Source organism: Ruditapes philippinarum, unplaced genomic scaffold (assembly GCF_026571515.1).
Source record: "Ruditapes philippinarum isolate M1 unplaced genomic scaffold, ASM2657151v2 ctg770_1_1_1_1, whole genome shotgun sequence".
In the NCBI taxonomy this organism is placed as follows: domain Eukaryota; kingdom Metazoa; phylum Mollusca; class Bivalvia; order Venerida; family Veneridae; genus Ruditapes; species Ruditapes philippinarum.
This window is the reverse complement of record NW_026859620.1, coordinates 331,998-357,946: the sequence shown is the minus strand read 5'-3', so window position 1 is coordinate 357,946 and position 25,949 is coordinate 331,998. Positions and strand designations below refer to the sequence as shown.

The 25,949-nt window shown below is 32.5% G+C and overlaps 1 protein-coding gene and 1 long non-coding RNA gene across 2 annotated transcripts; one reads left to right on the top strand and one right to left on the bottom strand.

Moving 5' to 3' along the window:
• Positions 1 to 9,933: 9,933 nt before the first annotated feature.
• LOC132757276 (uncharacterized) lies at positions 9,934 to 21,814 on the top strand. The gene is made up of 3 exons (XR_009629424.1): positions 9,934 to 10,547; positions 20,920 to 21,225; positions 21,619 to 21,814. It is a non-coding gene; the product is annotated as an uncharacterized LOC132757276 (long non-coding RNA).
• Positions 16,012 to 19,747, bottom strand: LOC132757278 (uncharacterized). Its single transcript, XM_060748529.1, has 2 exons — positions 19,546 to 19,747; positions 16,012 to 17,696 (listed from the first exon to the last, which is right to left on the bottom strand). Exons 1-2 carry the CDS (start codon positions 19,745 to 19,747, stop codon positions 16,828 to 16,830), a joined length of 1,071 nt encoding a protein of 356 aa, XP_060604512.1. The 3' UTR covers positions 16,012 to 16,827.
• Positions 21,815 to 25,949: the final 4,135 nt, after the last annotated feature.

The window sequence follows — 25,949 nt, the reverse complement described above, 5'->3', positions numbered from 1 at the left end:
TGAGAGGTTTCGCGTACGAAGTCCTTGTAAAAAATTTGTAGGGATTGCTTCGAACCATATTCCTCCGTAATTATATAATTTCTGCAAATATACATGATGTATGATTTACGGTGTAGACGTTCAGTTGCATTTAATTTAACAGGTTCTGATCGAGTCTGCAACATGTTCAAGTTTATTTTGACATATTATTTCCAAGAACATACGCAATATATAAGGTGATTACATTCGAATCCTCAATCCAAGCATGATGTAATGTGGATGGAACCATCAAATGATTTGGAATCCACGCCACTTCCACCATTGGAGGCAAATAAATTCCTGTCTTATTCATTTTTGGGTTGGGTAACAGGTTAATTCCTTTCAAGTAACCGTAAGGATGGGTATTCTTTTACAGAGCCGGAATTTTCCTTAATTATTGTCTTTTTTTTAAATTATTTCTACCCTTTTTTAATAGTAGCTTTATATTTGGGTTGTTTTTAGGTCTTTTTATTGGCGGGACTTTCCGTTTTTCCTGCAATTTAGGATTATTTGTTGCCATACTTAGGACAACAGCAGGTGTCAAGTGCCGTGTGGCAGCCGTAAAAAGTTGCCCCGTACTTCACTTCAGTGTGGTTATATTTTCTGGTCCTTCGGGATCATTGATGCCAGCACTATAAAGTGTTGAGAATTGAGTACCGCTCAAGCCGGTGCTAGGGGGCGTGAGGGATGTTGCACTTATTCATTATCCCTCATGTACAGACTCAATCAAACCGAGTTTGCAATTCTTATGTTATTTTGTTGTGATTAATGCTTCCGAGGGATCACTTTGTTTCCAGAATTTAGGAAATAGATAAATACAGAATCCCTAAAGAAAGCCCAACACGGCAAAATTGAAAATGTTGCAGGCTCGGTTTGATTGAGCCTGTTCATGGACGGTACTGGAAAGTGCAAGTTACCGTCCACGCCCCCTAGCACCGGCTTAAGCAGAATTCAACATTTAAACATGAAATAGTAAAATTTTGAATTTAGAAACATCCGCAGATGTGTTCATACGGCGGTTATCATGGAACCTTCAATGTGACACTTCCGTGCCATTCCATGAAAAGCGGCGTATGGTCCCCAAGTAATAAAAAGCGTGTGCCCTAAACGAGAAAACAATGGGCGGAACTAAATAAAATGGAATTTTGAAAGGGGATCAGAGGTTATGAAGCCTGCGTATCACAGTTAAGACGTCAAAAGACAAATTTAAAAAGCAGGCAACATATCCTAAGGGTGATTCAACTTTATTCAAGTACGAATATTGGAACCACCCATCTAGAAAATGCCGAAAAGTTGAAACAAAAAATACCACAAGCACAACAATAATGTAGTGCTGAACGATCTTCAAGGATCGAAAATATAACATCATTGATTAAATGTACGGGGAGACTTTTTACAGCCGCCACACGGCACAAATAACACGGATGTGATCATAAAATAGATAAATACAGAATCCCTAAAGAAAGCCCAACACGGCAAAATTGAAAATGTTGCAGGCTTGGTTTGATTGGGCCTGTTCATGGACGGTACTGGAAAGTGCAAGTTACCCGATATTATTGCCCGATATTAATGACTCGAAAGCTTCATTCAGTACTGAAAATCGATTTTGCAGATGATTATTTTCCATTTGCTTCTTCTAAACATCTAAATTTTGATGAAACCCAAAATTTATAATAAAATATTTTTTATGATAACTTGTTTAACATTTTGATCTTCAGATATTTGTATTAATCAAATCTGTTTCGTTTCCAGTTTCTTGTTAAGTTGAAGATGAACGTCTTAATAAATGAATCTTATGTATATGTTTACAGCAAGGATTACAATCTTTGCAGTTACAACTTAAATGAGGGCAATGTCTATGGCAAGGTTTTGTTTGTGGTCCTCCTGGGCTCCTAGCCGCTGGTCCTTGTTGCTGTGTCGTTAGGGTTGCGTTCATTTAACGCCGCCTTTCCTTGTTGATTTTGTTTATCATATTTTGATATTACACACTTTAAATCAAGGAGAAATAGAGCAAATTTTTTGCATGAATATAACTTGATGTGTTACATATTTTAGATGCAACTATATAATTGTCTTTAATTAAGTCAAAGACTTTAAAATCACCATAAGAAGGCTGTTTTTATGTCTTCCAGTTTTATCAACAAAATATCATTATTGTTTCTCATTTGATAATAAAAGTTGTTCCTGATTCCTGACACGTTTTACTTAAATACTCTTCTTGTAGTAAATGATCAGTATAAGGGGATTCCTGATGCATTTTGTATCACAAATAAAGATGGCGAATTACTTGTCTTTCTCTTTTTCTTTAGCAATGTCTCTTATAATTTATACTTAAAGAAAGAACAAAATCCAATTAAACAAAAAACACACAAAACTTGTTTGAGGGTTTAACATCAAATTTATAATTTCTATGATGTGACTGAGATTGCAATAAGATACTGTCGTGTTGTACTTGTAATAATTTTTGGCCTAGAGGATATGTCACTGATTGAATCAGCATTTATGGCAAGATCATATAATGTCCTCTTGCATCTGAAGACTACAGCAAAGTGATAGTTTGATCATAACCAATATTTTCATTTTACTGTATGGTTCGAACTGTAGAAACACAAAAAGAACCACCTTGTATAACTAAAATATTTAATCAAAGAGCGTGGACTTCCAGTAGCGCCCATAAACAGGCTCAATCAAACTGAGCCTGCAATATTTTCACTTTCTTTAGAATCTAGATTCTGTTTTTCTCTATTTTAATGCCAGCACACACTCAAAACAAACATATTCATAACTTTGTGACGAAAGACGCAATTAATGTTCCATAAATTGACATTTTATTTGTGGAATAAAAAATTGAAAATTGTTCATTATTTTGCGACATATGATTAAAGGCTAAGTTTAAATTTTCTTCAGTGCCTCCTTGGGTTGCGTTCATATGATTAACAGCTAAGGGCGATAGTAGTTAAAATTTTCTTCAGTGCCTCCTTGGGTTGCGTTCATTGTACGCCGCCTTGTTGGTCTTGTCCGTCATATTCTAAAACAAAACTTATAGCTCGAAAGGGACAATTTCCATCACAAATAATATGCTGTCTCCTTAAATTGAATTGTGCCAGGTAATTATTTTGATTTATTCATTCAGATGTTTCTATTTCTAAACTTAGTCCATTTGTATTTCTGTAATACAATTTTTCATACCCTTTAAAATAATTAATAAAAGAAAACGATATCTATGATGTAAAACAAATGTGTCATTTAATACATGGCATTGGTCTGAGACATGTTTATCTATCTTAAGCTTTGACCATGGATACTGCAGATAGTTAATCTCCCTAAGTTTTCCATATTGTGTTCATCACAGAACTTGCATATCTAAAATACAGTTGTAATTTTTTTATATAATGTCAAATTGTTTGATTTATATGTTTAAGCTGTTCGTTGAGATTACTTAAAACAATTCTTGATTGAATGATAAGGATATTATTGTTGCTGCCGGTAGATATCGGAATATCTAATGTGTTGGGAGGAGGGGTTGGGGCGGTTGAATGGGCCGAAAATTGGGATATACCTTGCCTTTTATCAACTCAGTACGTTTTTTTCCAGTTGATTAATATACACCAAAATCCTAATTACGTAAACATTTTAAGATGACACACAAGAGGACAGAGCCATTAGCATTGTTAAAGCGGTGATGGGGTGGAGTCGGGTTTTTAACTTTTTATTATATATGATTATGTATGTGTAAAAATTGACTAGTGGGTATACAACATTGATACATGCCAATAATTCAAATAAATGATTCATATCTGGTTCAAATAATTACAGGAATAAAGATAAAACAGAATGATAATAATATAGATCTAAAGATCAATTCTGCCATTTTCATACTTGGTGCCATTGAAATATTAGTCACGTGATCAAATCGCTCTTTCGGCTCTTTCCGTCAGTCTTCGGATAAGTTTTTATAGAAAATAGCCGAATACGTTCCGATTGTATAAATTATGTTTGTTTTTAATCAGACAAACTATATGTGACGTGAAATATGACGTCATTACTGTATACTTTCGTAGAATATCTGACTTGAAAAATATTTCGAGTTCTAGTTTCAATTTATCGAGTTTCAAAGAAAGTAAGTCAAGTTTATCAATTATTTATTCCAAACGTTCAAAAATCGTAAGGTTAAAGAAAGTTAAAATATTTCAGTCTGTATAAGAGATTACGATTTATTAAAACGTTTACATGAGTTTTTGAGGGAAACAACGGGTTTTTGGCCGCTAAATTTGGGTAGTTCTACTGAAGGTGGTTTGAACCTAACCCAATTTTCCCTTTTTTAAAATTTTAATGTTAATCTTTTTTAAAGGGGAATCCCAAAAAAATTTAATTAAAACAAAAATTTTTTAAACAGGTTATCCTTATTTTTAACCCCAAATAGATATTGAAAAACAGTAACAAATATTTCTTAGTGGAAAGCCACAATGTTATCACTTGGAAATCCAAAATCTAACTGTCCCTGAATTTTCTACATGTATCTTTACAATAATTCTAAAAAATTGATTTCGTTTTAGCTGACCAATAAATTTAAACATTTGTGTCGGGTCTTAAATAACAAAATGACCAATCAGGTTTCATTACAAAATAATGTAAACATAGCAACATAGAATTTATAACACAATCATCACCTGGATATTTTATCAGTCATAAGGTTTTCAACAACATGATAAGTACAGACAGCTTAATTGACCTTATCACCAATATATTATAAAATTTTTTTAGCACATTTGAATTGGACAAAGAGGAAAAAGCCGCATTTTAATCTTCCAGTTACATAATTTTTTAAATTTGACATCTGTTATTGAAACATATAATATTTGTAACTTAACATATTTGAAATTTCACAAATTTTGTCTTGAAAATATGACCTTTTAGAAAAATTATTATATCTATAAATATTTGTGTTTAAAAGAAAATCATCATGCATATTTATTCATTTATTTTTTATTTTTTTTTTTTTGTAAATGAATTTTATCATTTTTCGATTGCACAACACTTCTCCCTCCTTTAAGACTATTTCACTCCTGTGAAATGAAGTATAATTACAATATAACAAAAATAAATATCATTAAATTAGAATACTGTTTACATAAGATATTCAGTTACAGAAATATATACTTGAATATAAAGCACCGATTTTGCTGAAAAGCGTAAGTACCATTCACTAATAATATATATTCCTAATCACTGTCTTATTGTAAAACAACACAGTTTTAATGATGTCTATTTCTTGTTGTAGTGCCCCTCTGTCCTTGTTTGTCTTCCATGATGATATTGACCTCTCCATTCATGTGGGAACCCGGTTTCGCATGTATTTGAAAGAATCTTGATTTCTGTTTCCCTCTTTTTCGACCATAGATATTTTGTTTTGTCTTTCAACTGGGCAATTTCATCTTTTCAAGGTGTGGTTTTCATCTTTCAAGTCATCTATTTGATCGTTCTTTTTTGATTCCATCATCATAATTTCATAGGCTTTCTGGTTGTGCTTCAATCTCAGTTGTTCATAGTCGTCATTTAGTTTCTTAAATTCTAATATAAGTTTGTCCATTATCTCTAGTTTTGAAGAGTCAGCCCGAATTGTTTCCTTTAGCGAGTTGTTTTCTTGTAAAAATGTTTTTCTAAGTTGACTTATTTCTAATTTCTTTAGGGAAACCTCATCCTGTAGTTTTTCATTAAAATCCTTAAGTCTTTGATTTTTAAAAACAAGGGCCATATTTTCTGCTTTTAAACCGTTAATAGTTTTAGTCATTGAATCGGTCAAAGATTTTAACTTCTGAAATTCTGCTGTTGAAACATTACTTACAGAATTGTTTGTTTGGTTCTTCTTAAAGTAGGCATCATCTTCATTGTAAAATGGTAATGTATTTTCGGCTGTCTTGCGTCTGATGAAAGTTGTCATGCGTTCCTGATCGCGTAGTTTTGATTCGTTTGACTTTTGCCTAACTGCTGGACGTAGACAAACTCGTGCAAAATGTCCAATTCTATTACATTTGTTGCATCTTGCCATTTTTGCACAACACTTCTCCAGTCTGTTATTATGATAAAGTCCACATTGTCCACATGATTTTTCACTTCTGAACGGTATTCCATTTGTGAAATTCATTGTTGTTCTTCTTGGGGAATTTGAATTCGTAGTCTCGCTTGCTAAATTGAGAGGTTGGGAAAGACACTGATTTCCGCCACGTGTTATGCGCTAACTTATAGGTTCTACTGAAGGTGGATTGAATCTCAACACAATGTTCCGTTTTATATTTTAATGTTAATCTTTCTTAGTGGAATACCACAAATAATATATAACATAATTTTTATTCACAGGTTATCCTTATGTTAACAAATAGATATTGAAAAACAGTAACAAATATTTCTAGTGGAAAGCCACAATGTTATCACTTGGAAATCCAAAATCTAACTGTCCCTGAATTTTCTACATGTATCTTTACAATAATTCTAAAAATTGATTTCGTTTTAGCTGACCAATAGAATTTAAACATTTGTGTGTCTTAAATAACAAAATGACCAATCAGGTTTCAATACAAAATAATGTAACATAGCAACATAGAATTTATAACACAATCATCACCTGGATATTTTATCAGTCATAAGGTTTAACAACATGATAAGTACAGACAGCTTAATTGACCTTATCACCAATATATTATAAAATTTTTAGCACATTTGATTGGACAAAGAGGAAAAATGCCGCATTTTAATCTTCCCAGTTACATAATTTTTAATTTGACATCTGTTATTGAAACATATAATATTTGTAACTTAACATATTTGAAATTTCACAAATTTTGTCTTGAAAATATGACCTTTTAGAAAAATTATTATATCTCTAAAAATATTTGTGTTTAAAAGAAAATCATCATGCATATTTTATTCATTTATTTTTTTATTTTTTTTTTTTTGTAAATGAATTTTATCATTTTTCGATTGCACAACACTTCTCCCTCCTTTAAGACTATTTCACTCCTGTGAAAATGAAGTTATAATTACAATATAACAAAAATAAATATCATTAAATTAGAATACTGTTTACATAAGATATTCAGTTAAGAAATATACTTGAATATAAAGCACCGATTTTGCTGAAAAGCGTAAGTACCATTCACTAATAATATATATCCTAATCACTGTCTTATTGTAAACAACACAGTTTTTAATGATGTCTATTTCTGTTGTAGTGCCCCCTCTGTCCTTGTTGTCTTCCATGATGATATTGACCTCTCCATTCATGTGGAACCCGGTTTCGCATGTATTTGAAAGATCTTGATTTCTGTTCCCTCTTTTTCGACATAGATATTTTTTTTGTCTTTCAAACTGGGCAATTTCATCTTTCAAGGTGTGGTTTTTCATCTTTCAAGTCATCTATTTGATTCGTTCTTTTTTTGATTCCATCATCATAATTTTCATAGGCTTTCTGGTTGTGCTTCAATCTCAGTTGTTCATAGTCGTCATTTAGTTTCTTAAATTCTAATATAAGTTTGTTCCATTATCTCTAGTTTTGAAGAGTCAGCCCGAATTGTTTTCCTTTAGCGAGTTGTTTTTCTTGTAAAAATGTTTTTCTAAGTTGACTTATTTCTAATTTCTTTAGGGGAAACCCTTCATCCTGTAGTTTTTCATTAAAATCCTTAAGTCTTTGATTTTTTTAAAAACAAGGGCCATATTTTCTGCTTTTAAACCGTTAATAGTTTTAGTCATTGAATCGGTCAAAAGATTTTAACTTCTGAATTCTGCTGTTGAAACATTACTTACAGAATTGTTTGTTTTGGTTTTTCTTAAAGTAGGCATCATCTTCATTGTAAAATGGTAATGTATTTTCGGCTGTCTTGCGTCTGATGAAAGTTGTCATGCGTTCCTGATCGCGTAGTTTTGAATTCGTTTGACTTTTGCCTAACTGCTGGACGTAGACAAACTCGTGCAAAATGTCCAATTCTATTACATTTTGTTGCATCTTGCCATTTTTGCACAACACTTCTCCAGTCTGTTTTATGATAAAGTCCCACATTGTCCACATGATTTTTTCACTTCTGAACGGTAATTTCCATTTGTGAAATTTCATTGTTTGTTCTTCTTGGGGAATTTGAATTCGTAGTCTCGCTTGCTAAATGAAGAGGTTGGGAAAGACACTGATTTCCGCCACGTGTTATGCGCTAACTTATAGGTTCTACTGAAGGTGGATTGAATCTCAACAACAATGTTCCGTTTTATATTTTAATGTTAATCTTTCTTAGTGGAATACCACAAATAATATATAACATAATTTTTTATTCACAGGTTATCCTTATGTTAAACAAATAGATATTGAAAAAACAGTTAACAAAATATTTCTAGTGGAAAGCCACAATGTTATCACTTGGAAATCCAAAATCTAACTGTCCCTGAATTTTCTACATGTATCTTTACAATAATTCTAAAAATTGATTTCGTTTTAGCTGACCAATAGAATTTAAACATTTGTGTGTCTTAAATAACAAAATGACCAATCAGGTTTCAATACAGAATAATGTAACATAGCAACATAGAATTTATAACACAATCATCACCTGGATATTTTTATCAGTCATAAGGTTTAAAACAAATGATAAGTACCAGACAGCGTAAATTGACCTTATCACCAATATATTATAAAATTTTTAGCACATTTGATTGAAAAGAAGGAAAAGCCGCATTTTAATCTTCCAGTTACATAATTTTAAAAAATTTGAAATCTGTTATTGAAACATATAATATTTTGTAACTTAACATATTTGAAATTTCACAAATTTTGTCTTGAAAATATTACCTTTTAGAAAAATTATTATATCTATAAATATTTGTGTTTAAAAGAAAATCATCATGCATATTTATTCATTTATTTTTTTTTTTTTTTTTTTTTTGTAAATGAATTTTATCATTTTTCGATTGCACAACACAACTTTTAGCGCCATAAATCATGTGAGGGTTGTTCGGAAAAAGCTGCACTTATCATTCATAATTATGTGTCTTTTTCCGACCAATATTGTCGCGTACCGGCAATACAGGGCTTTAGCAGGAGTTTGTTTGTTGATCTATTTTTGGTAGCGCTATCTTTTACAATCTGATAGGGAGTAACTGCACTAATGGTTCGAGTTAATCAGGCAGAGACTTTGAGGATGAGTCCTCTTCTAGCAGTTGAACCATTTATGTATATTAAAAATGTAGCACAAATCAGATGTAACACTTCAACATATTTATTTTTTGTATAAATAAATGTCAACACACAATATAATATATAAGTTCTTATAACAGCAACTGTCACAATTATTCAAAGTAAAATGATGAGCAATGTTCATTTGTAATTAAATACAAACACAATTCAGTTATTTAGATGTTATTACAACATATGTATTTGTTAACTTATGATACTTATGAATAATTTACTATAGTACAGCACAGGATGCATTTAAATCAAAATTTCGCTGATATTATCGCGTGTTAACTTTAGACGTTAACGGCGTTCCATAAAAATATATGCAAGTCAGTGAACCGTAGCCGCTTATATTATTTCTCAATAACTGCAGAAAATAATGTTCAAAGTCAATAAATATTAATTATATATTGCGAGACAGTAACAAATTATGATGTAAATTCTTATAAAATGAGTATCTTGTAAATAAATCGCCTTTCTGTAAAGAATCTTTCTTACTAAAATTAATGGCGCTAGACCGCAGACGAATTTATACAATAAGTTCAATGGCCGCCAAAATTTATATTGTTTCGAATTTTCTAAGACAGCGTTAAAGGATGCTGCTTCTAAGAAAGACAAGCGGCTGATTTCGCCGTATTTATATGAAAACGCTCAACCACTGCCCGAAAGTGGTTGGAATGGTAGAACCAAAAACGGTTGACGGCTGTCAGACAAAAATGATCGGAAACGATCATAAACTGATCGGACTGAACTTAACTTTAATGGAGGAAAATTTTACAATAATAGAGCTATAAGCAAATACAATATTGACTATTTCCAAAAATTCTCTACCTTTTGTGATGTAAATTAACAGTAATTTCTTGTGTACCAAAACGGAACATCTGCTGCCTACTTAGTGTTTACAGAAACTAACCGATGCAACAGCTATAAATAGCCAATAATGCAAAGTACAAAATGGCAGCGTACAGTAAATTTCCAACACACGAAAATTACATTTCAAGGAAAATACAGTGAAATATGTGGATTTTAACAAAGTTACTTGGCAGTTTGTTAAAGAATTACATTCTTCAACTGAGAAAACCAGACTTTACATAAAAATACAAACATTTAAGGAATTATGACAGCTTAAAGTCAAGATTAAAAGGATTGTTTACAAACAGTTACTGCTAAAGTGTCACGGATAAGGACTTCTGTTTAAATGAGCTAAAGTGTGTTGTTTAAAAGTCAATGCACAGTTTATTTTTCATTTTATGCCTTGTTAAGACAACAACTAGTACTAGTTTCACAACCCACTGATAAAGTAATGTTCATGTAGGTAAGTTTTCTTAATAAATAATTGTTACACAGTTCACAGTTAAATTAATGATTTATGCCTGATACCTGGGACACATCAATATTATTTAATGAATAAAATTGTTAGGAAAATTACTTCTACGTTTTAATATTCCTGTAGATCTAGTTCCAACATGTTTTTATCAATTTTCTTTTTTATTATCATGTTAGAATGGAAATAGATATTTGGGACAATGCACGATTTATCGTTCAATTTAAGCTTTGTAATTAAAACACATATGCTTACCGGCCTTCGTGATTACATTCATGCGCATTTGAACTCGAACCGTGCATTATTCTACAACAATGTACGCAACTGATACCTATTTCCTAAATATAGAATAATTATCGAACAGTACATAGGTTTTAATAAAATATGCACATATCTTTATAGACTAGATTTTTTCTATAAAGTCCGTCCCGCCAAACTATATTGGGATTTCATTTAATGAGCCATAATAACTTAATTAATATTGAAACATATGAGTGATTTTTCATCATAATAACATTATGGAGATAAAATACATGTTATTGAATATCGGTAAAGCACATATCTAAATATTTCTGACCGAAATTGTTTTTTTGTTGTTTTTTTTGTTTTGTAGGAAAGTAAACTAAGACCGCCGATTTTTTCAAGGTTTTAGAGGGATTCGGTATTTTAAGTGTTGTTTACTTGGAAAACGAATTCAACTGCAATGCTTCAAAGTATGTTTTTGTCCCCCGCCTTTTCGAAGAAAAAGGGGGATATAGAAAAAGGCTCCGTCCGTCTGTCCGTCCGTCTGTCCGTCCGTCACACTTTGTGTCTGGTCCGTAACTTTGTCATTTATCAAAGGAATTTGAAATAACTTAACACAAATGTTTGTTATAATATTGTTGACAATATGTCAGGTACAACACCTGCACCCCTACCGGCAAGGTCAAGGTCACACTTAGAGGTCAAAGGTTAACACTGAGTCTGTTATATGGTTTATTTTGTGTCCCGTCTATAACTTCTACATAGTTCAAGGGATTTTGAAAATACTTGGCACAAATAGTAATATCAATAAGACAATATGTAATGCACAACACCTGCACCCCTACCTCCAATGTCAAGGTCACACTTAGAGGTCAAAGGTTAACATGATAGAATTTTAAATTCTGTGTTTCATTTTACTAGTATTTCTTTCATAAATTTATTGTTGCATTGGCAGATCTAACATAGATCATAATTTTGGACTGAAAGTCCTAAAATCCATACCTCAATCTTTTGAAATACGATTAAATGTTGCACAATTTTATGCTTCATATAAAACTTCCCCGAGGCGGGGGACGTTGGTAACTCTGTTACAAATTCTTGTTTTTTTTATAGAAAATATATTTCTAAATATAAAAAACAATGCACTAATAGAGAATCTACGCATATTTTAGAGAGAAAAAAAAGGAAGATTATTTTATTTTTTTATAATAGAGAATCTACGCATATTTTAAAGAGAAAAAATAAAAAGGAAGATTATTTATATTTTTTATTATTCTAGCTCTATCACAATTTCACAATTATTTTGATTTAAACAATAAAACTTACCCTATCGTGGATTGTTTCGTGGATTGTTGTTTGTATCACTGGTCCATGATCACACACGTATCCCATAGACGTAAATATATTTCTCTGGTCAAATATTGTCACATAGCCTGGGATTCAGGCGTTGATATTTTATGCTTATTCATAACATATGCGCTATTTCATACTCGATCGTCATGGATAACAAACATCTCGGGTTTTGATAGTGTCGATTTGCCGAACAGAAGCACATAAAGATCGACAGACTCGAACCCAGGCTAATTGTCACAATGTGGTGTTGTACAAAGATATATTAAAAGATCAGCAAATTACGGATACGACAGTAATGAACGGAAAAATATTTGAACAATTAGGGTGCGTCATAGAGCATAATGCTATTTACATATTATAGTTTAAACACGTAAAGTTAAATATATCTACATAATGATGTATAGTCTATACCAGTAGACATTTTAAGGGTGTGTATTTCATTTTTTTTAGATTCTAAGTCTACTTAAGTTGTTGACAATGTTCCTACTTCAATACTTACCCAAACTTACAAAAGCAATTTGACTCCGTTATACACAATGCATTATCTTTGAGTATTTCATTGTGTAGAGTGTGCGGCTTCTCGCTTTTTCTCATCGACCTCCGACACCGAGAAACAACCTTTATCTTAGGTTTATCGTCTATATGGACTCTAATTTGATGAACATAGCCTTGGAGATAGTAGTTTAATCCTCTTTTAATAATCCTGTACTTGATAAGGAAGAAAACAAATCGACACATCTTCTAGCGCGTCGGTTGATGTTGATACGGTCACCATTTTGGATGCTGGCTTGTGTGAGGCATAGCGACAATCACTAGGGATTGCGCAATCGGCCGAAATAATCGGAACCGTCCATTATTTAAGGAAGGCAGAGCGAGTGATACGCACGAACCCTTGATCAATAACATTTTACTTAATATGTTCTTGCTGATTGAGAAGATAACCAGTCCAGATGCTCAGTTGCCTTTTTGATAGAGTATCATTTGCGTACTTTTGATGAAATATGCCATTATTTTGAGCCCTTTAATACCTACCCACCAGTCTCATTTAGTTGCTGATTGGCCAGGGCAATAACTTGAAGCTGATGCATCTTTAAGCATGTCAAAAACATAACAAATTGAAACATCGTCACGATGTCAATACCGTTTGCAACAAATATGAACGTTATGGACTGTAATTGTGTCAAGATTTGTCATTAAATCACATGTATAGGGTCTTATTTTTATCACGGAATTCATTGAATTGATCTTTTCATAATAAAAGTTTTAAATTTGCCTTTCCATAAAATATTTATACAATGACCATCAACAGAGTAACATATGAACAATTGATAAACATAGGTCTAACTTAGTATTTTGCAGTGAAGATAAATGTAAAACAAATATCCTTTTTTATATAAAAGTTGCTGATGCTTTTACGAACCATTTTATTTCAATTCAAGCTTTCTCTCTATTACATGATTCGGAAAACCCATGTATCATTTAACAATGTATAACAATCGACTCTGTCAAACAGAATCACTATCAGTGATAATTGAGTTTAGGAAACAGTATTCTTTATCTTCTCTATAAAATAGAAACTGATTCTGGTTTAATGTTTCCCGATTTAGACTTTTTTACTTTTTTAATACAGCAGACAGTCAGCGGCATTTTCTCTTTTTTTCTCAGATCTATACTCACCTTCATTCTAAAATTGAAGATTTTGTCTCTTCCGGATGGCTTTGAACATTCAGACGCTGTTCACTCATTTTCAATAAATGAATGCATTTAAGAAATAAAAGGAACTTAATACTAAATGTTTTCTATGAGTTTATTAACTATCGAAAATTTAACTAGTAACATTCATCTGAAAAACTGTGAAATATTTTGAACATTTCTATAAAGATAACGATTTTATAAACAAATGTATTATGAGTGTTGAAGTTTCAAAAATGTAGTCTGTAATGTACGTTACGTTCAAAACAAATAACCCCATTTTTCTTTCCTGTGTTTGAAAAATTTTACCTGTTAGTTTAAGTTAAAAAAGGTTATAGGCCTTCCTAATAAGAGGGAATGGAAAAAAAAACCTTAAACCCGAAAAACCACGGTTTTTCAAGTTGCTAATAAAAAACAAATTTAGTATTTTCGCTTTATTAGGGAAACTTGCTAAATAAAAACTTGTTTTTGTTCCCATTTCAAAACCACCCCAAAGAAACAATAAGGTTAACCTTATACAAGAATTTCCGTTATACATAAGATTTGGCAACTTTTACAAGTTTTGTAAAGATTCGTTACAAAATTATAAGTTACATTTCCAAAACCACAAACCTTTAATAACACTTAATAAACATATAAAACTTTGTCAAAATAATATTTCTGCGATATCTAAAGTCAATTTAACGTTTGTATTTACAAACCCATCTCTGTTTAAAAAAATCTTGAACATTTTAACTAACAAACAACAATAAAGGCCAGGGCCTTTTTACCCTTCTTTGCTGTAGCCTGTATCTCCCCTAAGCCAAATTACTACCTTTTTTCCCCAAAAAACAGTCTAAAATTCCCCTTCTGGCAAATATTTCCCCTTTAACTGAAGAATAAAACTTGTAAAGAAACTTTTCAGTGCAGTAAATTACAGTTGTAAACTGATAATAATGTACCCTCTGAATCAAACCAAGAACCCTCACATGAACCAACATAAAATACTATAAATAGGAAATATGAGTTAATATAAAGGGGCAATAAATTGATCTGTAAAACATGTTTTTTACTCCTGTTGGACAGAAAGCTTAGTACTATAGTAAACCTTAAATGTGATTGGAGGAAGATATGCAAATAAATTATGATATTCCCCGAAATGTGTGAAAGTATGATATTTTCCCCAAAAGTGTGAAAATCGCGCATTTTTTTCCCCACAAAAAGGGCTAGGGCGCCTTCCCCCAAAACTAGTGAAAAGGCCCCTGAAGGCAATATTTTGCAAAATTAAACAATAAACTTTAACTGATTACATTCGTTTTGCTTATTATTCATAAACATACAAGTTAACTCTTTGAACTCAACAGATACAAATAATAAATTATTGTAAAAATAAGAACGAAGGTACTTTTTTACCGTCAATATATTATTAAAGTTTATTTTAGAAATGTTCGTTACAAACTAAATACCTGTATGTTTTCAAACAAGAATCTACTCAAATGCTTTTAACAATATAATTTTGAGACGGTTTGCATAGTCAGATAATAAAATAAAAAATGTAACATTATGCAATTCTCAATGACGATCTAGTCGATGGTTCAAGCACTTAAAGTAACGAACATGTCATACTATATGTCATGTTACATTTAACCAGTTATTTTTTCACAAATAGTATTTCAACTTTGTCTATGTCAGCATCTGTTATGAGAAGCATGCGCTTTGACTTTCCACTAGTTACTGGTGTTGATACTTTGCATAGAATATCACTATAGTCAACCCAGATCACATCAGGTCTGGATGGCCACTGAAACATCCGTTTCTTTTGTTGCAGGAATGTTACTTCAAATGTGCTGTCTTCTTCGTCAACAGTGATTATCTTACCAATGTACCAGCGACCCAAATATAACGCAGCTATATAATCATCTACATCATACTTTTCAGCTTTCTCTGTTGTAATAGATTGCACACCTGGTTTATTTGCAGATGATTCATCCTCATTACTGCTTTGTGCTGTTACTTTTGAGACGAGTGTTTCATTTCTCCAAGTACTGCAAGTAGCGGATTCATGTGACAAACATGTTGTACAGTAACAACTAGTTTAACAAACAGCCACGCAACTATCTTCTTTACCCAGGACCTCATGCTATTTCATTGTTCCAACAATAGGTTTTAGATAGAGTTGAATGTTCTCTTTAGCTTTGTTTTCACACTCTTCTGTAGAAACAAATACAAATTTCACATTCTTCATAGTCCAATTGACAGATTGAGACCACGCATAGAAATCTGACGGATCCTGTATACAAACTTTCCCAGTATTTACTGCCTCGTCTGCTAAACGCTTTACTCGGCCACCAAGGCCATCGCATGGCCCTTTTCCATGTCCTGCTTCCCAGTAGTTCCATTTAGCATGTATGCCGTAGGTACTGTTGTGATTCGCTATGCAACGGAAGATTAGCTTGTTTCTGTACTGGGAAGTAGGACTATCTGTCCAATAATGTATACATGTTACTTCAGGAATAAGTAGTTTTACAGCTGGAATAAGTTTGTCAATAATTGTAAGAACTGTGTTTGCGTTATGGCCCATTTCATCTGAAACAAAGACAAAGCTTTGATGTAGAATTTCCTTGGATGCCTCCGTCTTAAAATATATAACGACTGGGTGTAGAGTTACGGCGGTTTGATTCCAATAGGCTGACTGTATTTCCTGGACAGATTTGCATGAGTAATTTTCACTGAAATCCATGTGAATTATACAATGATTGACGGGCAAATTTTCTTTCAGGTTTTTCATTTCTGAATATTGTGTCTTGATTCTCATAACGTGTTGGTCAAACTCTTCAATTTGTGATCTAAGATGAGTTAAAAAGTCTTGTGGTTTCATGATACTGTCAACTATTTTCATAACTGACTTCTTTTGGCCTTTAACTTCAATTTCAACGCGTTTCCATTGACCAACATGTATTTCATCACCTGAAGCCAACTTTTTTTCAGTTTCTTGAAGCAGGTCTTATTTTCTTTCAAGCATTTTCTCTCCATTAAGTGTACACTCAATGTTTTTCTTCTTGAGAGCTTTAAGTGTCAGCGACATGTTTTGGTGCTTGGTACAAAGACATGTGTCTCTTGTGATCATGTGTGTAAGTCTTATTCTCGCCGGTCTTATCCTCGTGAAAGAGGTGAAAGACAACTTGATACTAGGATTTTCTGACATGAATTTATGGTAAAGAGTTGAGAGATAGTCAGTTAATACTCTTGTTTGATACTTCTCTCCGTTTTCTGATCTAACGTAATCACATTTGCCAGGCATAGCTCGTGAGTTTTCGTCTCGCTCGAGGAACTCTATCACCTTTTCTCTAGACTTTGCAATTTCCCGTCGGCGGTTCAAATTTTCAATACTAACACTCTTGCATTTAACTTTTGACAATTTATTCCTGCTCGTATTTGTTTTTTCTCCAAATCTTTTAAGCAACTTGTATTTCTTCAATAAATTTCCCGCTACTAAATTTTGTAATATCCTTTTAGCTTTCACAGGTGCTTTATGTGCTGCAACTTTGATCTCATCGCAAACAGCATTTGCAAAAACCAACTCTTTATGCACACGTTTTCTTTGTTCTTGTGTAAGGTTAACATCTTTTAGTAATTTTGCAGCCTTTGATCTTGGTGTATTACAATGTTCATTTTCTTTCTTGTTCATTCTTTGAATTGAACGCATAGTACTCTTGTATTTTCTTTTAAGGTTATCATAGTTTTCCTTTAAAACTTTAAACTCTTTCTTAGTTTTTGCCAGTTCTTTAGTGACTCTCATTCTTGGACCATTTGTTCGAAAATTCATTCTTATTTGTAACCTATTTCTGCCTTCAAGCTGTGCACTTTCGTAACCTGTTGTGCAGCAGAAAAATGATAAAATTCTTTAAAAAAAATAAATGAATAAATATGCATGATGATTTTTTTTTAAACAAAAATATTTATATTTATAAATATTTTTGTTAGTGTTGTGCAGCAGAAAAATGATAAAAATTTTTAAAAAAAATAAATGAATAAATATGCATGATGATTTTCTTTTAAACAAAAATATTTATAAATATAATCATTTTCTAAAAGGTCAAATTTTCAGAACAATGTGTGAAATTTCAAATATGTTAAGTTACAAATATTATATGTTTTAATAACAGATGTCAAATTAATATTTATGTAACCAGAAGATTAAATATGGCTTTTCCTCTTTGTCCAATCAACAGTGCTAAAAGTTTTATTATATTTAGGTGATGATGTCAATTTAGTCGTCTGTACCTAATAAGTTGTTAAACCTTATGACTGATAAAATGTCCAGGTGATGATTGTTGTTATAAATTCTATGTTGCTATGTTACCATATTTTGTAGTGAAACCTGATTGGTCATTTTGTTATTTAAGACACAAAAATGATAAAATTCTGTTGGTCAGTTTAAAACGAATTCCTATTTAGAAATGTTGTAAAGATACATGTAAAAAAATTTAGATAGTTAGATTTTGGATTTCCAAGTGATAACGTTGTGGCTCTCCACTAGAAATATTTGTTACTGTTTTTTAATATCTATTTGTTAACATAAGGATAACCTGTGTATATGTTATATATTATTTGTGGTATTCCACTAAGAAAGATTAACATTAAAATATATAAAACGGAACATTGTGTTGAGATTCAATCCACCTTCAGTAGACCTATAAATTTAGCGCATAATACTTGGTGGGAATCAGTGTCTTTCCCAACCTCTCAATTTAGCAAGCAAAACTACGAATTCAACTTCCCCATTTATGGAATAAAGTAAAATAGAGGAGGAGGTGATGTTATGCTGTATTTTTTCATTTGATTCTTTCAAAATACTTTTCGTAAAATTATTATATTTCTTGTTTATGTTATAAAAGGTTTTGAAATTATTGAAATTCAGAAATATGTAAACTATCAATTAGCCAGACCCCTGACATATTTATTGCAATTTACATGTCTGACACATTTATGTTTATTTACGTCACATGTATGACAACATGATTATTATCATTAATTTTATCTACGACATTTATTTGAAGTTTTCTTATCTGATTATCTGTTTAACTTAAAGAAAGGAATTAACAGGCCGCTGACTTTTGACATCTAGCGTGTTAATCAGTCTTAATCGAATCATTTTTATTGGTCAAATATTTAATTTCATATTTGATAAAATGTATTTTCATTGGTTAATATATTCCTGTTTAAGGGTCATTTTTTCATTGGTTAATTATTAAAACCTTTGTTACAATTATTTTGTATTAATTAAAATGAGAAGAACTTTTTAAGATAGGAGGGATTCAGGCAGTCAGACACTTAACATGTGACGGTTTAAGTCCGCAGTTTTCTGCGGTGCATTTTAATGGACATGTACATATATATTTGTTATTTTGACCGGTCAGAACTGTTGATGTAAATATGAAAATAAAAGGAAACTATATTAAAAATAGAAAAATGGACTTACTGAGTTTTGTGTTTACATATGATGCCAAAAGGTTTTTAAATAAATACCAAAAATGAATATAGATAATGAATAATTACCGAATTAAGATGAGTGACTATTTCAAGTTAACTGAATGTTATTATACTACGGAGAAATTAAATACGGCACAGAAATGTTTTATTTATTTGTTAAAAAATATTATGGATACGGAAACCATACCTCCCCCCCTCCAGTACCACCTATAAACCCCGCACCACAAACCACTAAAATCCATGGTACTTGTATCTGCATTTTCTCTATTATTCTCAACATTCTGTAGGGCTGCTTTTCTTCTTTTTTGTCTGTATAATCTTAAATATTCTCTGTTTTTCTTGTTCCGTTCCTTTCGCTTCTCTTCTGACAAGTATTTACTTTCTACGTACGATTTTCGTCTTCTTTCCCTCTCTTGATAAGTAATTTTCATTGTCTCTTTCTTTTAGTCTTTGTCTGTAAGCCCTTTGGATTTCGGCTCTTGATTTCGCCATATCTGAAATACAAATTTCGATTTTAAGTTACTAAAATGTTCGTTATGATTTCTGACATGTTCGTTACCAAACTTAAAATGTCATGAAAATATGTTACTTGCACGTTTAAATATAGATCTACAATTCTAAAAAAAATATGAATATTTAAGAATTTTTTTATATTTTCTAAGACAATTCTTAAGATAAATGTAATAAAACACATTTATTAAGTCGAAATATATAAACAGGTCGGTCGAAGTTTGAAAGCCAAATATAAAGTTTCTGATTTGTAGTTATTTTAAGGTAATTAATTTAAAGATTCTTTTTTTTAGATTTAAGATCAAGATAGAAAGATATTTCAAGTAGCACAAAGGACAAGAAATATCCATTTAATATTTAGACAAAATATTCTGTCAATTCAATTAAAATGTTCGTTACTAAAAGTAACGAACATGTCACAACATTTATGTGGCTGTTATAACGTTCAGACCCGCCTAACAGAAAAATACTAAAATTACACAAGTAGCACATTATCATTTTAAACCAAAATCGAAAGCTTTTGAAAATTAGTAACATAAATGCAATTTAATGCTTTCTTTGAAAGAATACACTACTTACCACGATTTAATCTACCAAACTGTTGAAAACACGCGATCGATAACCTTGAATTGCGGCCATATATGTTGTGATGTCATTCGCAAATGTGACGTCATAGCCATGGAGAGAAGAAAATACTGCGCAACCTTCTCTAATTAGTAGTTCCTTAATTGCTGTATCGAACATTTCTATAACGAACATTTCAATTCATTTATTCATGAACAGTTGTGCAATAACAATCACATGTACTGTAGATATTCTTTATAATGATTTTAAAGTAATGTTGTTTTGTGATGAATAGTTAATTTTGTCTAATACTTATAGTTATAGAGCCTCTGTTTTTAGAATTAACGAACTTCTGAAATTTCGTTTACAATTTGGTGGGACAGACCTTCTGTTGCCACAAAAATGTTATTTGAAGACAGTTTATATAGCGTGCTATATAAGTTTTGATAGATTAATTTTAAACAAAAAAAAATAAATGTTTATAAACATCAATGCCGTAAATCGTACATTTTGTATATAAAATTTGCAGAAATTATATAATTACGGAGGTACATAGTACCGGCGATGCCAACATTTACTACGAGTACTTCTTACCCGAAATCCCCTCATCGCAACAACTTTCCTCAAAACAATAGACCGACTGTATGGCATCGATTAGTGCAGCAGATCCATTTAGATTTTGAAGCTGAGCAAAAAGAAGCAAAAATGGCGACAGAAAGAGAACATGAATCCGCACAAAGAGAAACGGAGAAGATTGATCAAAGGGATGCTCTATGGAATGAATTGAACAACAGTACCGGGGGATATGAACACTAAAGGATGTGTGTACGAAGAGGTAAACTAAGATAGAATAAAACACGTATTTGAAGTAAAATAGCATTAAAAATACTCAAAATTAATGTTTTTCATTTATTTTTCCTGATGTCTGGAACATGACTTATACTTTTAATATATGCTCTTTTATATTTTGACATTAACCGTTCAATATAATAGAACATAATGATTGTTTTTGTGCAATTAATAAGCATCTTAACAAATTATAAAATGCATCTTGTAGGTGTCACACATATTTCAAAATGATAAAGAGAACGTTAAAAGCGCGGATAAAACAACAAAAATACACACAATCACAATTCTCATTATTCTAAAAATGCAAGACAAAATATTTTGAACAGCCTTTTCAAAGGGATAACAAAAATAGTGATGTTTATATTTGCTATCTTTTCAGGAAGAGGAGCCTGATTTTTGGGAGTTTATGAAACGACTAGGAAAAGAAACGGACGACGCAATACAGCTGATAATGGAACAGGAGGAGAATTATTTTGTAGCTCGATTTGATTTTCATGGACTGTTTGTAGATTTTTTAAATTGATTTTTTTGTTTCATTTCATTTTTTTTTAATTATGATTGGTAATTTGCGGAAAAAAAACACCCAAAATAAAATGGTACTTTTAAAACTTTATTCCAGTGTTGTATTTATCTGTATTTTGGACTTTCTTGTTATATTCTTTAGGATAAATAGTGTACAAGTCGAAGATAGGGTGCAATATTCCTAGCCTCACACACTTGGGAATACATGTACTTGACTATATATGAAAAACTTATTTATATTTGAAGAAACAACGGCCCATTTTGAGTAGAAAATTTACTAACACAAATTGACGAGTTGATATTACTACAGTCTTATCGTTTTTGATTTTTGTTGTATCATTACTGATCATTAATTAGTTTTGCTATCAATCCATAGGATTTTGACAAAAACAAATACTTTGCTGAAATGCCACACTTTTAAAATAAGGTGGCACGTGTTTGCTGTTTTCATCTATCTCGTGCGCACGAGATACTGTCGTGCGCATGAGTTACTAAGTCGTCCGCCCAAGATAATTAATTGATGCCCACGAGATACTATGTCGTGGTCACGAGTCACTTAGTCGTGTGCACGAGATACTATGTCGTGGCCACAAGTTACTTGGTCGTGTGCACGAGATAATTATGTGGTGCGCACGTGATACTAGGTCGTGGCCGCGAGTTAGTGCGCACGAGTTAATTAAGTGGTGCGCATGAGATACTATGTCATAGCCACAAGCCACGATAATTAAGTGGTGCGCACGAGAAATTGTGTCGTGCGCACAAGTTATTTAGTCGTGCCCACGAGATAAATAAGTCGTGGGCACGAGTTACTATGTGGGGCGAACGAGATAATTAACCAATCAGATTACACTATATATATGATTTTTTTAACTTAAAAATTTCCTGAATTAAGTTTCACATGCAACATTAATCTTTGAAACTACTGAAGGTATTCACTTTAAACTTGATACATGTCTTTAGAATAGTATAACTGTCCAACGCCCATAAATGAGACATTTATTTTGACTAAGTTATGGACTTTCGTGGGGACCATCCTGTGATAGAGTTGATCAGTATGTAAGTATCAACGGCTTGTTAACCTTGTCTATACGATAACTACATAAGGAATTAAACCTGGTTTATTTTATTTGGTATGGATATTGCCCATGGCCGGTAGATGACCTTTCTTGATGTTTAACGAAATAAGGTCAAAGGTCAAGGTAACCATACAACTTCATGTAAAATCTTTGTCTGATGAATCACTTAGTAAAAAAAGAAGCCATGGTTTATTTTATTTGGTAGTGACATTGCCCATGGCCCGTAGATAATCTATATTGATGTTTGAGGTCATAAGGTCAAATGTCTAGGTAATCATGACACTCCATATAAAATCCTTGTCTGATGAATAACTTTAGAAGGGATAAGCCATGGTTTATTTTATTTGGTAGGGACATTGCCCATGGCCTGTAGATAACCTATATTGATGTTCGAGGTCAAAAGGTCAAAGGCCGAGGTAACCATGACACTTCATGTACAATCCTTGTCTGATGAATAACTTGGGAAGGAATAAACCATAGTTTATTTTATTTGGTAGGGACATTGCCCATGGCCTGTAGATAACCTATATTGATGTTCGAGATCAAAAGGTCAAAGGCCGAGGTAACCATGACACTCCATGTAAAATCCTTGTCTGATGAATAACTTGAGAAGGAATACGCCATGGTTTATACGTATAGCTTGTATGGACATTGCCCCTGATCAGTAGATGACACTTAATACCAATTTTGTAAAGTTTCTAAATTCAAAAAAATACCATTTCATGTTTAAATGTTGAATTCTGCTTAAGTCGGTGCTAGGGGTCTAGGGCGGTAACTACTTGCACAATCCAGTACCGTCCATGAACAGGCTCAATCAAACCGAGCCTGAAACATTTTCAATTTTGTCGTTTTGGGCTTTATTTAGAGATTCTTATTTCCTCTATTTTATCGCCACATCAGCGTTGTTTGTGCCGTGTGAAGGCTGTTAAAAGTCGCCCCGTACATTCAATCAAATATACTTGATTGGATATGAAAAACATAATTTATTTATATTTGACAAAACGATTGCCCACTTTGAGTAGAAAATTTACTAAAACAAATTAAGGGGCAGGTATTGAGTGGTCATTACTGCTCTCTACTGTCAATAACGAGTAACAATAATGTATAATAATGTCTTTTTTTATTTAGACCACTTACCGCCAGTCCAAAAAGTGACAATTTTATGCGAGCCTTTTGCTATCATTTTCCTTGCAGTGGTCCTTATATTGCTGTGTCGAATATCCTCTAAACCATCACAATCTCTTGATCATTCCACCGTTTTGTTTGTCAAGTACTTAGCATTCAATTTACAATGACTAATTGTGCATGACGTCAATTCCTGTAAAAACCTGTTGTATAGCGCGATTTTTCACAAACCACTAAATAAAATTCTCGATCAAAATAATGTAAAACATAATTTCAGGAAGGTGTTGTCTTGGCAATTTTTCACTTAATTTATGGTTATATCGATAACAACAGATCGCCTGTCCAAAAATGGCCATGCCACGCGGAGATCTCCTGGAGTATTCATATTGTGCAGAGGACCTCTCTAAGGATGTACAACAACGAATTTGCAACGGAATCAGACTAATGGTGTTTTAAAGATCCTGTATGTTTTGTGATTGATATTGTTACTGTGTGTATACCACACTTGCAAAAAAATATATATGAGCCGCGTCACGACAAAACCAACATAATGGGTTTGCGACCAACATGGATCCAGACCAGCCTGCGCGTCCGCACAGTCTGATCAGGATCCATGCTGTTCGCTTTCCAACTCTTTTACAAGTAGAGAAACTGGTAGCGAACAGCCTGGATCCTGATCAGACTGCGCGGACGCGCAGGCTGGTCTGAATCCATGCTGGTCGCAAACCCATTATGTTGGTTTTGTCGTGACGCGGCTCATATGTATAATTATGCAAATAAAACAATTTTCAAACATCGAAGAATATGTAAATTGTGTACTGCAAATATTGTTGCACATTATATTTAATCAATAAATTACATGCATTCATTTCTAGTGAAAAATTGGACTTAGAATTTATAGAAAATAAATTTCTGATTACCTCACTTTATTTACATGAAATGTTAAATTGGGTAAAAATCTTTATAAATAATGCTAATTGGAACTTACAATATTGACAAATCTTAATTTGATCATCATATTTATTAAATAAAACCATGAAAAATTATGTTACAGGGTCTTTAACGGCTGGCTCTAGCAAATGGTGTTTTATACACTTTATGTAGAAAAAGAACAAATCGTCGTTCACGAAAATGGCCATGACACGCGGAAATCTCCAGGACCCTCCAAGGTTGTACAAAAACAAATTTGCACCGGAATTAGACAAATGGCGTTTTAACGGCTTGCTCTAGACAATGGTGTTTTTTGTACACTTTATATAGACAAAGAACAAATCGTCGTTCACGAAAACGGCCATGCCACGCGGAAATCTCCTGGACATATTGTTTGGGTTAGGGCTTTAGAACTCATATTGTGCATAGAGGACCCTCCAAGGTTGTACGAAAACAAATTTGCAACGGAATCAGACAAATGGTGTTTTAACGGCTGGCTCTAGAAAATGGTGTTTTTATACACTTTATATAGACAATGAACAAATCGTCGTTCACGAAAATGGCCATTCCACGCGGAAATCTCCTGGATATATTGTTTGCGTTATGACTTTAGTACTCATAATGTACATTGAGGACCCTCCAAGATTGTACGAAAACAAATTTGCAACAGAATCAGACAAATGGTGTTTGAACGGCTGGCTCTAGAAAAAGGTGTTTTTATACACTTTATATAGACAATGAACAAATCGTCGTTCACAAAAATGGCCATGCCACGCGGAAATCTCCTGGACATATTGTTTGGGTTAGGGCTTTGGTGCTCATTTTGTACAAAGAAGACCCTCCAAAGTTGTACAAAAACGAATTTGGAACGAAATCAGACTAATGGTGTTTGAACGGTTGGCTTAAGAATATGATGATTTTTTACGAAAATTCATTCACTGTATATTATAGTGAAAGAACTGAACACTGATCCAAAAAATGACCATGCCATGCGAAAATCTCACGGACATATTGTTTATGTTAGGTCTTTGGTCCTCATTTTGTGCAAAAAAGACCC

Bases quoted from the DNA above. Each gene is read 5' to 3' on its own strand.
- LOC132757278 (XM_060748529.1), bottom strand. From the start codon at position 19,747: ATGAAAATTACTTATCAAGAGAGGGAAAGAAGACGAAAATCGTACGTA. The intron at 17,697-19,545 runs GTTTGTGGTGCG...GCTGCACAACAG, and splicing joins AAGTACCATGGATTTTAGTG to GTTACGAAAGTGCACAGCTT.